Consider the following 15,882-nt stretch of genomic DNA (forward strand, 5'->3'; position numbering starts at 1 on the left):
GTTTGTGTTCCTGCTCGGTTAAATTTGTAAACACAACTGCAATTATTTGAGGGCACTGGCCAATCACATACGGAACATCCCTTCGATGTCATGTGGCATCCATTCGAGTTCTTTCATGTCATCGAACGCAGTGGGAAAGGTTACTGAATGGTGGAAATAACGTATTGTTCCGTTACATTGGATAGGACGCGTGTACTTGAATCGCGTTTGATTTTGAATTGATTTGCATAGTAAATCATTGCATATCATCATGAAATATTCACTTCCGTAATACTCGTATAGATAACAGTGCAGTGTAGACACGTACTTTGTGCTTGTGCTTTCACATGTGAATTACGAGTAAAGGTGGAAAGTGAAAAGTGAAGGTAAACATTAATACATAAAGTTTTACAAGACAATATTGCAATATCAATTAATAAATATATCACATCACATCATATCATATCATATCATATATCATATCATATCATATCATATCATATCATATCATATCATATATCATAAAACCATAATTATTCCATTCTCATTATCTGAAAAATGTAACAAATCTCCTATATCTATATTAAGTATCACATTACATAATTCTGATTGTTGTCTAATACAGTGTAAATGTCCGATTATTAAGGAGTCCTCTGAAGTTAAGCATTTAGGCATAATTTTCGATAATCATTTAAAATGGAACCAACATATTAATTACCTTTGTAATAAATTACGTAAAATATTATATTATTTTGTTTTATTGAGATATTACTTGTCAATAAGTTTATTATACACAATATATTTAACTTTATTTCAATCGGTAATTATGTATGGAATTATAGGATGGATTAGCTCATTTGAATGCAATTTTAATCCACGTTATTTATTACAGAAGAAAATAATGACAATATGTCTTCATAAACCTATTGATTTTCCATCTCAATAATTGTTTTTAAACTTAAATGTACTTAACATAAGACAAATTTATTATATTGTATTAATAAAATTAAAACATAAAAATCGAAATAAATTTGAATTGTATTCTCATAGTTATGAAACAAAAGGTATGAATTCTTTAAGATTGTTTGAACCAAAATGCAACACTGTTACAGTATTTAATCATAGTAGTAATTTAGTCCCAAGAATATATAACACATTTATATTTAAATATCCTAATCTTGTCAATTCTAATTGTTCTAGTATTAAATTTAAAAAGTTATGTATGGATTTTATAAAAATTGAAAAATTGTAAATTTAAATTTATATACTATAATTGCATAGGAGACATAAGACAAATTGTATTGTATAATTATTAATTTCAATTCAGGAATCCGCCCCTGAGCACGAGTTCTACTCTTTCAGGGGCGAGCTAAAGTTTTTCTGTATATATTATATTTCATGTTACAATTATTAGTAAAATAAATAAATAAATAAAATATATATCATATCATATCTCATATTATATCATATCATATATATCATATCATATCATATATAATATCATATCATATCTTTTTTTTACAGTCTGCATGCTCCATTACTGTGGAGTAATACTACATGCATTGGTTTAACTTAAACTATGTTCATATAATTACTTTATATTGTTCTAAGAGCTTCTTTATAGGCAATAGAGTTGGATGAATTTTGTACTTTTCTTTCATTGTAATTTGTCAAACTGTATATTGTTAGTAAATTTGATCAAGTTCTTCTGGCATTTGTGCACTAGTTTGTCTTTATTCACTGGCCAGTTTTCAGACTCTAGAACTGCCGCTTTCAGAATGTCTCTTTCTCTCTCAAGTAATTTACAATTGTATAACAAATGATCTATCGTTTGTTCGTCATTGTTGCATGGACATAATGGTCTATCTATAATTTTATATTTATGTAGATAAGATTTTATATTTCCGTGTCCTGTTATTATGGTTGTGAAGTTTGGGGTTATGTTAAGTTTCAATTTTAACCGATCGTTTATATTTTGGAAGAAAGATTTTGTGATTTGTCCTTTTGCTGTGTTGTCCCATTCGTTTTGCCACTTCACTAAACTGAGAGTGTGTATTTCACCTTTCACTGCACTTTTTGGTGTCTTGCTGTAACTCTCTGGAATATCCTCGGAGAGTGCTGCCTCCTTCGCAAGTTGATCTGCTAATTCATTCCCCTCTTGTCCAGCGTGGGTCTTAATCCATTTGAATTCTATTTTCCACTTCTTCCTCTCCGCTTCCTTTACTTCTCTTCTGATTTATTTCTTCTATAAGATGCGTATGATTTGTTTGATTTCTAAGGAAGTCTAATGTTATCCTGCTGTCTGTAAATATTGAAATTTTTTGCTGTTGACTTTCCAGAGTCTGTACATGTTGAATAGCTTTTAATATGGCTAGTTGTTCAGCCTGATTGTTGGAACATTTGCCATTCAGCCTGTATTTTAGCGATTCTTCCAGGCTGCCTTCTTTGAATATAGCTACTCCTGCTCCAACACCGAGTTCACCTTTGCTCCCATCTGTGAAGATTTTAATTATATTATATTCGTTGTCCTCTTTTCCTTCTCTGATTTTTACGTGGTCAGCTGGATGCTGCCAATGTTTTAACTCCATATCATGGTCAATCTGATTCCTGTTCTCGTGGTCATGTTGGTTTCTGCTTCTTTTGACAAATCGGTAATACTCTGCTGTCTCCTCTATTTGGATGTTTATTGGGATTATTCCCGTTATCACGCACATATCATATCATATATCATATCATATCATATCATATATCATATATAATATCATATCATATATCATATCATATCATATATCATGTTATATCATATCATATATCATGTTATATCATATCATATCATAGCATATCATATCATATCATAGCATATCACATCATATATCATATCATATATAATATCATATCATATCATATATAATATCATATATCATATCATATATAATATCATATCATATCATATATAATATCATATATCATATCATATCACATTATATTATATATCATGCCATATCATATCATATCATATATCATATCATATATCATATGACATCATATTATATATCATATCATATATCATATCATATATCATGTATCATATCATATCATATATCATATCATATCATATATAATATCATATATCATATCATAATCATATCATATCATATCATATCATATCATATCATATCATATATAATATCATATATCATATCATATCATATATAATATATATCATATCATATTATATATCATATCATATATAATATCATATATCATATCATATATAATATCATATATCATATCATATATAATATCATATATCATATCATATATCATATCATATATCATATCACATCACATCATATATCATATCATACATCACATCACATCACATCACATCACACCATATCATATATAATATCATATATCATATCATATCATATCATATCATATATCACATCACATCATATCATATCATATCATATCATATCACATCACATCATATCATATATCACATCACATCATATCATATCATATCATATCATATCATATCATATCATATCATATCCTGCTGTGAAGTGACACAATTATAAAATGACAATATCCCATGTTCAGTTTTGAATGGCAGCTCGCTGCACATGTTTGTACGTTGAAAACATCATCCTAACCAAGAGAGATATCGGGTATACCCAGGGATATGCTTCTTGCAGCATGCTATCCTACACTTTCAAACTGTCCTGGACACTGACGAGCACCATTCTGAGCACTTTTTATAGTCTGAAGGGCGCTATATCCACAAAAAGTAGGCACAGTATTGATATAACAGTGAATTAAAAGTGTCTCAAACGAGTTGCTTATTCATTATTTTCTCTTCCCCGTGTCCTTGGCAACGTTCACATTAAGTTTCGTGTTAGTGTGATCACAGGTTTTTCACATGGAGACGGTTAAGTAGAGAAAGTTTAATTATAACCACCCGTTATCTAGAAATTTATTTTTTAATTTTGTCAGTTTTTTAAACATGTACAATCTTGTCACGTGAATAAGAAAATATTGAGTTAACCAGTCAATAAGTGAAGGGCTAAGTGGAATAGAGGCCCATTTCAATCTTTCATTAATATAAGTTTCTTTTTTTTTCCGCAAAACATGATAACATGTACCATCTCGTAAATACATTCACAAGTTTTATGCTGAAGGATATGGCTAAACTTGTGCTTCCTTCCTCGTGGAAGAAGTATAGTCATTCTCAGAAGTTCACAAAAATTTGGGACAGGCCCTTCTTTTATCTGGCCCTCCATTTCTAAGGTTTAGTCGAGAAAGTTACTATAATTGTGGCCAATTGGCCAGAAGTTCATTCACGCGATGATGAACAATGCCACTCTCCAACTAAAAGAGTAAGCTTCAAGAATAAATTTTTAAAGCTCTGTTGTAAAGTTCATTTCGTCCTTAAGAAATAATTTTAGAAGTTACTTGAAGTGTGTTTGTAATAATAATATGGATGACATTTATTCCTTATTTTAATAGAGAGCTAAATTAATTTGTATGCAAAAAAATATTCAATGTTTACCACAGACATTGCCTTCATCCTTTAAGGGGTTAGGTACAGCTTACATCAGTAAAATTTTGGCTTCCAAGACGTTAAGTCCATTGAAACCAAGTCCATATGACTTACGTCCTCTAATATTTTTGTCCACTTTCATTTACGTTCACATTTTAAGTGGGTCCATTTTTTTGGTCCATGACTGTTATGTCCACTTTTATTTATGTCCACTTTAATTTATGCCCACTTTTTAATGTCCACTTTTATTTAATACTGGATCAGCAGTATTTTTAGCTTTCTGATCGTTCATCGAAACTATCGAAACGGCTACCTTCTTTCGTCTATAGAGTACATTGAGGCACAACCATGGATGAAGCAAAATTGATGCAGTCTAAAAAGAGGAAAACCTGTGCTTGTATAAAAGTTTTTGTTATCATCATCATTCATACAGGAGTAATGGGCAAAAGAGATAGGCCTATTGGAGATATGAAAACAGAGATGTGCTTGGCGGGCATTTGAATGTGCGACACCCTATTAAAAGATCGTACCCACAAAATTTAAGTAGAGTAGAAGACATTGTTCGTAATTACAACCACTACAACGAAGAAGTACACATCAGAACTTACCTCAAATCTATTAGTTATCATCTGAACTGTATTAAGATGAACAGGCAGAAGAGATTGAGTAGGGAATTGAAGTAAATTTGTAGATGGATATAATGTATTGTACAATCATGCAGTGGACGTAAAAATGTGGATATAAAATTTATGTAATTAGACTAAAATAAAGTGGACATATACTTTATTGGACATATATTTTTGGACATAGTGTAATGGACTTTTATGTAATGGACATAATAAAATGGACATTAAAATTGTGGACATTATAGAAAGTACCTAACGTCTGTGTTTCAAATTTTGGAAATATTCAACATTTTTTTCTCCATTACTTTATCTTGTACAATAATGAAAATTAGTATGTGTAAAACACTGTTTACAATTTTTTTAATTCAATTCCCTCTGCAGTTCTACATAACTCAAAACTATCCAACATTCTGTGATGAACTAATTTGTGTGTATTTATACATGTTATCTACAATATGATGCAGGATCACTTCTCCACCTTTGATAGATTGTCTGATGAAAAATAAATTCATTTAAAAATGGTCAAAAATCAGTATTTTTTTCTAACACAAAATAAAAAAGATATTTATTAAAGAATGTAGTTGAAAGAGCATGATATTTTAAACATGAGTTTCAGCAATGAAATAAAAAAACAGAAAACGTGAAAAAGTTAACAAGTTTATGAGTTATGAGGGAAACGCTTCGTCACTGCACAGTGAACTGCCACCGCTGTCAATTTTGAGAAAAAAAATATATAAATAATTTTTGAAGCCGTAAATTTTTTTTCATTTAACAGAAGGACAGTGTTTTATACATATTAATTTTCATTATTGTACAAGATACAGTAATGGAGGAAAAAATACTGAATATTTCCAAAAATTTTACTGCTTTAAGCTGTAACTAACTCCTTAAATCTTAGCTCCTAAATCGGCAGAAACCTATTTTTCTCTCTAATTTACGAAACCGAATTGGACTGTTAAGAAGAAAACCAATACAGTGCAATGTTGTAGCACAGGTATTATGTAATTTTGTTTACAATCAATTTTCCTACCAATTTATTTCCTGTTATTTCATTTTGTTAAAGATTATAGCATATGTATATAGCAAGTATATGAGAAAGTTCAATGTCTTTCTACGGAAGGATCTACACGGCGTGCTGACATCATAATAATTGACCGAGATAAAAAAACTGGTCTCATTCTTGACCCCACTGTACGGTTCGGAATTAATGAAGATAAACCAAAGCAGGTACATGAAGAGAAACGCGCTATTTACCTTCCATGCTGTGATGATCTCAGTCATAAATATAATATTCAAGATTGGAATGTCATTGGACTTATGTTTGGTGCGCGAGGAACAATTCCCAAATTTACATGGGAGATCCTCAGAAAATTAAAAGTTCCTGAAAAGACTCTTCAGACAATTGCATCAACCATTTTAAATTCTTCATTTAACATCATCAATCACTATCTCTATTAATCTCTATAATATTCAGTGTATATTATTTATTTCAATAAATTTTTATCGTTTTGATAGCCACCACATCTTGTCGCAGAATATTCTTTTTTAAAATTTCATTATGTATTTTTTTAACATTAATTTACGTTTTCTTGTTTGTTCATTTGAATTGATTAGAGTGCCGATATTTTAAATCCAAGATTTTGACGGCTATCATTTCGATGACATTCTCTCTCACTCTCTCCGTGAGGTGAAGATCTCATGAGCATATAGAAAAAAATGGAGGAGGCTCCCATTCAAAAATGAACACGGAGTAAATGTAACAGCTCTTAACGTATGGAATTTATCTTACAGTTGCTACCTATATTTGTTACCATGTATTTCGACCCTCCAACGGAAGCACAAATAGCAAAGATAAGAGACAACACTGGCTACAGTGAAGAACATTTGGAGGAGGCTGTGAAGAAAATAAAAAATTGGCTGCAAGAACAACCACATCTGCCAAACGTGCACGGTGAGTCTCGAAATGTCTTTTACAAGTAGTGGTATTCTGAATGCTTAGGCCTATAATTGGCATAACGTCTCCATATACTGGGTGTTCAGTTCAAAATGTGTCTTGGCTCGCTGTATGCCGTCATGTGGCTAGCTGATGAGCCTAGAGAATTCAGTCTTCCTACACTTCCGCAGCTCAGGTGTATAATCTAAGAGGAAGAGAAGTTGGCTAGCAAGTACGGCGTTCATTCTGAAGAGTACGTACGGTAACGCCGGTAGTGGCAGGAATGTGAACTGTTTGGAAATACGTACTGTCGGGATATGGGGAGAGGGTTAAGACGATTACTTACGTATTTGTTGACATTAACTTCGACGGTCAACATGGACACGGAGCATTTGATTTGTGTTGTGGAATGTTACCGTACGCAACCGATGATAACAAATACCCTGCGTACGACTTGCCGGCGCAAAAAACACAGTTTGAAAGAGGTTATGGTAGCACACAGACCGTACAGACCGCCATCTGTTGCTACGACGTTCAAGTTATACCATACACGTTCTCAAGTTCAGATTGAAGAACGCCTTAAATAATAGGCAACTTCTCTAACATATAAACTGAAACTCGCTTCAAATCGGTGACCCAACAACAGTGACGTCATGACACACTTTGAAATGAACACCCAGTAGAAATAATGCGCCGAAACTCCAGGTAACTCTGCCGTCATATACGTTGCCTTGGTTTAGTATGAAAAACAGACCAATATTATATCAGAATGATTTTGTGATTGAAAAGAATATTTTCAAATTACGGGAGAGGGAAGGAGAATATGCCGAGAACACTCTCTTTATCTCGCGCACGCCATTAATGATCTTCCAGACTTGAATTCCAGTTTCAGGTGTGATCTTCGTTACAAAACGTACCTCACAGGAAAATAAGATCACTGAGGGTTTAATTGAAGAACATCAAGAACTTGTGAAGGGAATCAAATTCTTTTAAGATTAATCTCAACTAGCAGTGCACACAATGAAGTTGAAAATATGAATCTCAATCAATTTAAAAGACAAGAATATCAGAAAAATACAAGCAATACAGTAGTATTAACAAAATTTGAGACCGGATGAGCAGCGCTCGTGCTCGGTCGCAGTTCAGATATAATATTAAAATAAAAAATAATAATATAAATAAATAAGTAAAATAAAATAGGAACTAAAATATAATTACAGCGGCAATGGAATTATATAATATAATATTAACACTAGAGAAGAATAATATCGCACGTGAAAAGCCGGACTAATATATATTTCAAAATTATAGAATACAAATGTGGAGCTTGTTTCCAAAAGGTACCAAATCCACAATTTTCGAAAAAATGAGTTACAGATGGCAGCACATTCTTAGCTACCTCTAGAACGGAAACACTAACCATTTCTCTCGAAAAGTACCAAATCACATCTCCAGAAGTCACTGAAAACAGTGTTTTACAGCAGAAAATACCACATCCATGCTGAGTTTGATACCAAAACATACCAAATCTCTGTGTTCCTATTGGTTCTCAACTTCGCGTCACTGATATGTCACGAGTTGTGCAGCAATTTCATTGGCTATTGTGGTGACGTATTAGTTGTTTGGGCGGCTGTGACATTAACGAACTCCCAGTTTACAGTAATATTATAAATTCTGAGTCTGTTGTTGGAACAGAGCATGAGGATAACATTGTTGTTAATTATGATGATTAGAACAAACACAGCCTCTATTTTGTGAAATTTAATTAAGAGTATTTAATAATATGTATTTAATTTTATAGTGTTTGAGAATAATTCCTGTACATCCCCATTCATAATTCTGAGTTATTCCATGCCAATATCAAAGTCATGTTCAGGATGCTGAGAAAAAATATTTGACAGCTTTGCTAGCATCCATGGGCTATTGTGACATTAACAAACGCCCACTTTAGGCCTATAGTAATTTTATAAATTTTGAGTCTGTTGTTAGAACAGAGGTTGAGGATAACACTGATGTTAATTATGATGATTGTAACAGCAAACATAGCCTAAATTTGTGAAATGAAAAATGTTGAATTATGTATTCACTTTTACAGTGACAGTAAATAATTCCTGTACTGTACATCCCCATTCATAATACTGAATTATTTCATGCCAATATGTACCACATCCAATTTTGTTGCCAAAATGTACTAAATCCAAACTAAAACCATCAATAACTTCTTATAAATGTGTGAAATATCTTAAATATATGCCTAAATATGATGTATGACACACAAAGAATAGTGACACGAAGTCATAACAGTATATAATATTTGTTAAGGCCATGAGCAGTTTTTTTCATTTCCTGTACAATTAGGTCTGTTGGATTTGGTACCTTTTGGAAACAAGCTCCACAAATATAATATAGGTTGATTAATTCATACACATAGGCTATCAATTTATTTAATCAAATTGAAGATATTAACACGTTTCTAATTTTCTTGTTATATGTTAGTGGGTTACATGAAGAAGTTCTGGGTGTAATTTAGTTAAAGCATTGTACAACCAAGGGCCAAAATTTATGCTATGCTTTAGACCAGCAGATGTGAGACATGTAGGTTCTACTAATGTTGAATTAAAGTCATGGAGCATTTGATATCGGATTATATTCGTCATGTTCTAAATGCGAAAGACTGGTTTTACAACCGCCAGCATGGTTTTAGGGAAGGCTTCTCATGTGATAGTCAAATTACGTCGCTGGTTCAGGATCTAGCTGAAGAGGTAGATAGAGGCGGAAGAATCGATGCAGTTGTGATTGACTTTTCGAAAGCATTTGATTTGGTGCCACATGACATATTAATATATAAGTTGAGTAGGCTAGGAATAGATAAAAGAGTGGTGCTATGGATCCAAGAATTCTTAAAAGGTAGAACCCAGAGAGTTAGAGTAGGTCATGAAATATCGGAAATTGGAAATATAATTTCAGGGGTGCCACAGGGCAGCGTTCTGGGTCCATTACTCTTTATAATATACGTAAATGACCTATGCCAGAATATTACATCTAATGTGAGGCTATTTGCAGACGACTGCATTATCTATAGAAAGATTAGAAATAATTCAGATGTAGAGTCTATTCAAACAGACTTGAATAACATTTACAACTGGGCGTTAAAGCATAGGATGAAAATAAATGGTTCTAAAAGTAAACCTATAACATTTTGTAAAACCCGAGAGGAGACTAGTCTTAATTACGAATTCAGTGGTGTTGTAATTCCGCAAGAATAATGTTGTAAATACCTAGGAGTGTATTTAAACTCCAAACTTTCTTGGGGAGAGCATGTTGATAATGTTACAGGCAAAGCATGGAGGGCACTTCACTTTATTATGAGAATCTTGAGAAAGGCTAGCCCCAAATCGAGGGAAATAGCATATCTAACATTAGTGCGACCGTTAATGGAATACGGAACTACGTGTTGGGATCCCTATAGAATATATCAGATAAATTCCTTAGAAAGAATCCAGTATAGGGCAGCTAAATTTGTTAAAGGTAAAAGAGAAGATGGGAACGATACGATAAAAGAACTTAAATGGGAAACTTTGGAAAACAGACGTAGGAAAACTAGAATAACATCATTGTATAGAGCACATCTAGGTCAGAAAGCATTGGTAGACATAACGGCTCGGTTAGAAAAGCCAACGTACTATAGTAGGAACGATCATGATTTTAAAATCAAATGTAGGAAACAGAAAACGGATGTAGGTAAATTCTCATTTTTAAATAGAACTATAAATGATTGGAATGACCTACCTGCAGCGGTCTTTGAGGGCTGTCCTTCCTTAAGGAGATTCAAGAATAATTTAAAGAGTTGTGTATAAAGTGAAAATTAAAATTAAGGTGACATTCAACATTTAATTTTTTAAGGTGACATGTATTTATCTAGCCTGACGAGTTTACTTCCTTGGTTTGAATTGTAAATTATTTAAAAATAGCGTGTATGAGGGCCTTAGACTAGAAATATTTAGTTTAAATGTAGTTCTGTTTATAAGTATGCATAAGAATGCAATTATTTGACTTATTTGAACTGTTGTATCAGTGAAGCGAGGTGAGTCAGTGAAGTTATGGTTTTACAGTGCAGTGAACAGTTCCGATCAGTGATAATTTATAGCGTCAATGAAATGTGTTCTATAGTGTCAGTGAAATGTGTTACAGAGTGTCAGTGAAATGTGTGCTAAAGTGTCAGTGAAATGCGTCATAATGCCACTACAGGGAATGAGATGAGAGTAAAGTGAAAGACTATTGAAACTTATGTAGGACCTATACATAATTATGTAGGTTGTGTTGTAAAATTAGGTGTTTTATTTTATGTTTTATTATTATTGTGTTAAATTGTATTGTGTATTCTTACTGTATTGTGTATAAAATTGTATATGTGTTGTAAATTGTATTATGTATTGTAAATTTTATTGTGTATAGCTTATCATTTTAACTGTGTATTGTTAATATTGTATATACCACTGCCACCGGGTGCTTGCCCACTTGCAGTGTAAATAAATACATACGTACATACAATATTTCGTCTTGTGTCATAATTGTGTGTCTGTAATACAAACTTATTACGATTTTTATGATAAAATTTTAACAGCGTATACTTATAAATTTGTTCAATATTAAATACATTAAATTCAGAATAAATTAATTTAGTTGGATAATCGAAATGTTTCTTCAAACAAATTTTGATTATTCGTTTTTGTAGTAAATTTAACGGACTAAGATTAATTTTTGTACTTCCACCCCAAACAATTATACCATATTGGATGATAGACTGAATAATGGCCAAATAAACATTTCGTAGATCTCTAATAGGTAAGTAGCATCGAAGATTAACGAATTTATAAATTGTTTTACGAAGCCTCTTACAAAGATAAGTAATGTGAAGAGGCCATTTTAAATTCTGATCAATAATGACACCCAGATATTTGACATACGTGGCTTCTTTCAAAGGTGGACATTTACAACTTTTGGGATCTAAACAATTTTCACTGTGTATTATTAGTCTATATTTATCGCTAAATTTTAAATTTTGAACACTGGCAGCTGTTAACGAAAAATGAACTAAAGTTGATTTAGATATGTTTAAAGAAAGGAAGTTGGAATTAAGCCAAAAGTAACATAGAATTGCCGTAACAGTATATATATATACAGTGTGTTCACACTAAAAGTAACTTGTACAGAAATAACAGCTTATACGATATAGTAACTTCTATAAGGTATATAAAATTAATTCCTTCTGCATTATATAGAGTACAGTAAATGAAAACGTTTCTATTTGCACTAGTACACATTTATTTGCACATGAGCACTATTTATACCTCAACATGTACCAAAACGATACTCAACCTATCGCCAGGTGTTCACCAATATATCATGTGTTATAAGCTTAACTACTTCAATGATACGCTGTCTCAAATCAATCAAATTACTAACATTTTTGCTGTATACAAAATGTTTAATAAATCCCCAAGCAAAATAATCCAAAGGAGTTAAATCCGGGGATCTAGGCGGCCAGGAATTAGCCCATTCCTACCAATCCAATTTCTTGGGAAGGTTGCATCTAAAAACGTTTTAACTTTTCGATGGAAGTGTGGTGGAGCACCATCCTGCTGAAATGTTAAACCTGATGGAAATTGCGGAATAGCAAAGTTCTCCAGCATATCACGGTACGTAACTCCCGTCACTGTAGGCTCCATAAAAAAGAATGGGCCAATTACTCCATTTTTGTGCTTTCCCAACCAGACATTGACTTTTTGCGAGTCCCTTTCATGTTCAATCAATCTGTAGGGATTCTGAGAACCCTATATGCGGCAATTATGACGATTAACCTTCCCACAAACGTTAAAGATTGCTTCATCACTGAACAGAAAAAATCGACATACTTGGGATTTTCATCGACAAGCCGAATCATCTCATCACAGAAATTAGCTCTCTTGCGACAATCATCTGGTCTGAGTTGATGAAGGAGCTGAAGTTTCTAAGCACCCATACGGAGACTTTGCGTAGAATCTTCTGAACTATTGAACGAGGAATCTGCAATTCCCGAATTGATTTACGTTGGTTTGTAGCAAATTATTCACGCACCTGATCCACAGTTATTTCAGCCACATGCTTTTTAGAATGTTTCTCTGTCTTTGAAATCAAGTTTCCATTATCTCGTAAATGGATTTGTGTGAAGGATCCACATTCCATTCCCTCCATATGCGCTTCTGAACACGCGTAACTGAATTCAATTCTGCAAACCAGAGCACGCATTGAACTTTTTGCTCTACCATCCACATCTCTATTGGCAAAAAACTCGACTGGTAAATGCAAATTTTCATTCATGCAACAATAGGCTTGAAACGAAACGTTTCACAACAATGGCCATGCACCAATAAGCTTGAAACAAAACATTGCACACAAAAATGGCTATGGAAAAGAAATGAAAGGAAATCTTGGAGAATTTTTCTATTCATTGAGCTGTATCTTAAGGAATTATAACAGGCCTATACGGATGTGAAATTAAAAGCTTCTTATTTCTGTACACTCTTTGTGTGGACACGGCTTACAATACGAAATGATAAGAGGAAGAATTTTGTGTATTATGAATTTTAAAACCTAAAATTTAAATTGGCTATAATTTCTTCAGTCTACGGCAGTGATGCGGTGTTTGCTAGTAGTTACGAGCGCGAGCTTTTTTAAGCTCTCTCTAAAGGCGCGGCGCTTTTCTGCCTAAGACACATTGCTAATACAGCAGTAAGAAAGGGTGTACAGCACATACAACGTTGCAGACCATGTCAGATCGGAAGCGAGATTACAATAAAGATTTTTTTAATGATAAGTAGAAGGTTCAGTTTTTATACAATGAACACAGATATATACATTATTCTGGATAAGAGAGAAATTGATTTTAGACAAGACAACACAGGTGCAACTATCATTTAAGGGGACACTGTGGTGAAATAATGCTGAAAATTTAAGAAAATCCATGTTTATTGATTTTATGATTGTAATTATATTATCGAACCATGTACTGAAGTGTGACCAAACATACGATGCGTGAATTGAGAGAAATGTTTTTTTTAATGCTGTTTTTACGACTAAAATTTTAAGCAATTTATTGCATAAAAAAGTTCTTTGAACAACAATTATTGTCATAGGGCCTATACGTCTGAAACTTCTCACAGGGGTCATTTAAATGTTGATAAATAAAATTTAATTAGCATGTGTATGAAATATTAAGTTTCTTTGGGGAATATTCATATTGCACTTAGATTAAAATTAATATGCTGTAATGGTAAATTTATAAAGTTTGAACATTTATTTGTCTCTCTATTTAAACTGAGTCCTAAAACCTAATTAATTTTTATTCCCATAACTATTTTCAAGATTTTGAGCAAATATGAACTAAAATTTTGAACATTTTGACGCAAAGAGCGTTTTTAGTGACGTCAATATAATATATATATTTTTTTAAATATAATATCAAACTATTAGACCTAATGGCACCAAATTTTGTACGGGTGATAGTATTGTAGCTCTCTTTATGTAGTTTACATTTCACAAATTTTGGATGAAAATTGTGGAAGTTTTAAAAATCATACGTGTCCTCTTAAATGATCGACTCCAAAACTTACGATGGCTCTTCAATGGCATAATTTAATGAATATATTTTTCCACGTTATGTGCATCCCACAAATCACTCTAAGAAAACTCATTACATAATCATGACTGCAGAGTATGGACTACATTTTCACATTCACACAATCAATATATACTTTATTTTAATCATTATTCTCATTATTTTTTTAACGAATGCTCAAAAGTACTTACAGATCACATGTAAAGCAGGTAGACCCTATTAATTCCTCCTAAACAATGAAGTAAAGTATTTACATAATAAACAGCGGCTTTTCACATGAAATTTAGTAACGCAAGTCATTGTAATAACTACTGCCTTTATTCGCTTCATGTGCATGTACATCCCTGTGTCTGCGTTGGGATGCTATGTAGTGGATGCGCTATGCGCTCGTGATCAAGGTCGAGCTCTTCTACCGTGATTGGGAGCTAGTATCGTCTCATCCCTGGTCTATGGTTACAATGACATATTTTGCTTCTTGTTCAATTGTCCTTCTTGATGTACTATGCAATTATCCCGCGTAGGAGTGCCTCGTTTCTTTTCTTAATTTTATTTACTTTCGTAGGCATGAGTACCGATTCGAAACGTTCACAGCTGAAACTCCAATGAGGTTACTTACCCTTAATTCGAAGAAGTAGAAGACCACAAGGAATATCATGGGACAGGAAATGTATATGATTTATTTTATATTCTGAGAATATTTTCATTGATTTTAGAATTTATTTTCACGCAGATGACAAAAGACTGAAGATTTTGTACATGCATTGTAAGGGAAGGATGAAAAAGGTGCACGAGAGTTTGGACACATATTACTCAATGAAGAACATAGCACATGAAATTCTTTTCGACAGAGACCCACTGAAGCCATGGTTCAAAGATACTAACGAAATATGGTGAGTACATCCTTGTAATATTTTTCATTTAAATTGACTGTTGACTCGTTCATTAAAATTGAAGGAACATCCACTTGCTTGCCAACATTCATACCAATGACATCGGAGAAAATTCCTGCTAGTCATGATTAACAGTGAACAACTACCGAGTGGCCACGAAATAAGGGGAAAATATTTAAGTACGTGATTATGTAAGTGTAGGCCTATTTAAACGTGTTTCTATTTCAGCGTGTACGGAAGTTTTGATATCT

The 15,882-nt window shown here is 32.7% G+C and overlaps 1 protein-coding gene across 2 annotated transcripts in view; it reads left to right on the forward strand.

The window, feature by feature from the left end:
* Positions 1–277: 277 nt before the first annotated feature.
* LOC138711544 (retinol-binding protein pinta-like) overlaps positions 278–15,882 on the forward strand; it is a 53,027-nt gene continuing 37,422 nt past the window's right edge. For both annotated transcript variants that reach the window (XM_069842726.1, XM_069842725.1), the window contains exons 1-3: positions 278–365; positions 6,943–7,102; positions 15,472–15,631. In XM_069842726.1, the coding sequence (XP_069698827.1) occupies positions 6,964–7,102; positions 15,472–15,631 (299 nt within the window). In that variant the 5' untranslated portion in view covers positions 278–365; positions 6,943–6,963. The remainder of the gene's footprint in view (positions 366–6,942; positions 7,103–15,471; positions 15,632–15,882) is intronic.

The sequence above is a fragment of the Periplaneta americana genome, chromosome 13 (genome assembly GCF_040183065.1).
Source record: "Periplaneta americana isolate PAMFEO1 chromosome 13, P.americana_PAMFEO1_priV1, whole genome shotgun sequence".
NCBI classification, from domain to species: Eukaryota; Metazoa; Arthropoda; class Insecta; order Blattodea; family Blattidae; genus Periplaneta; species Periplaneta americana.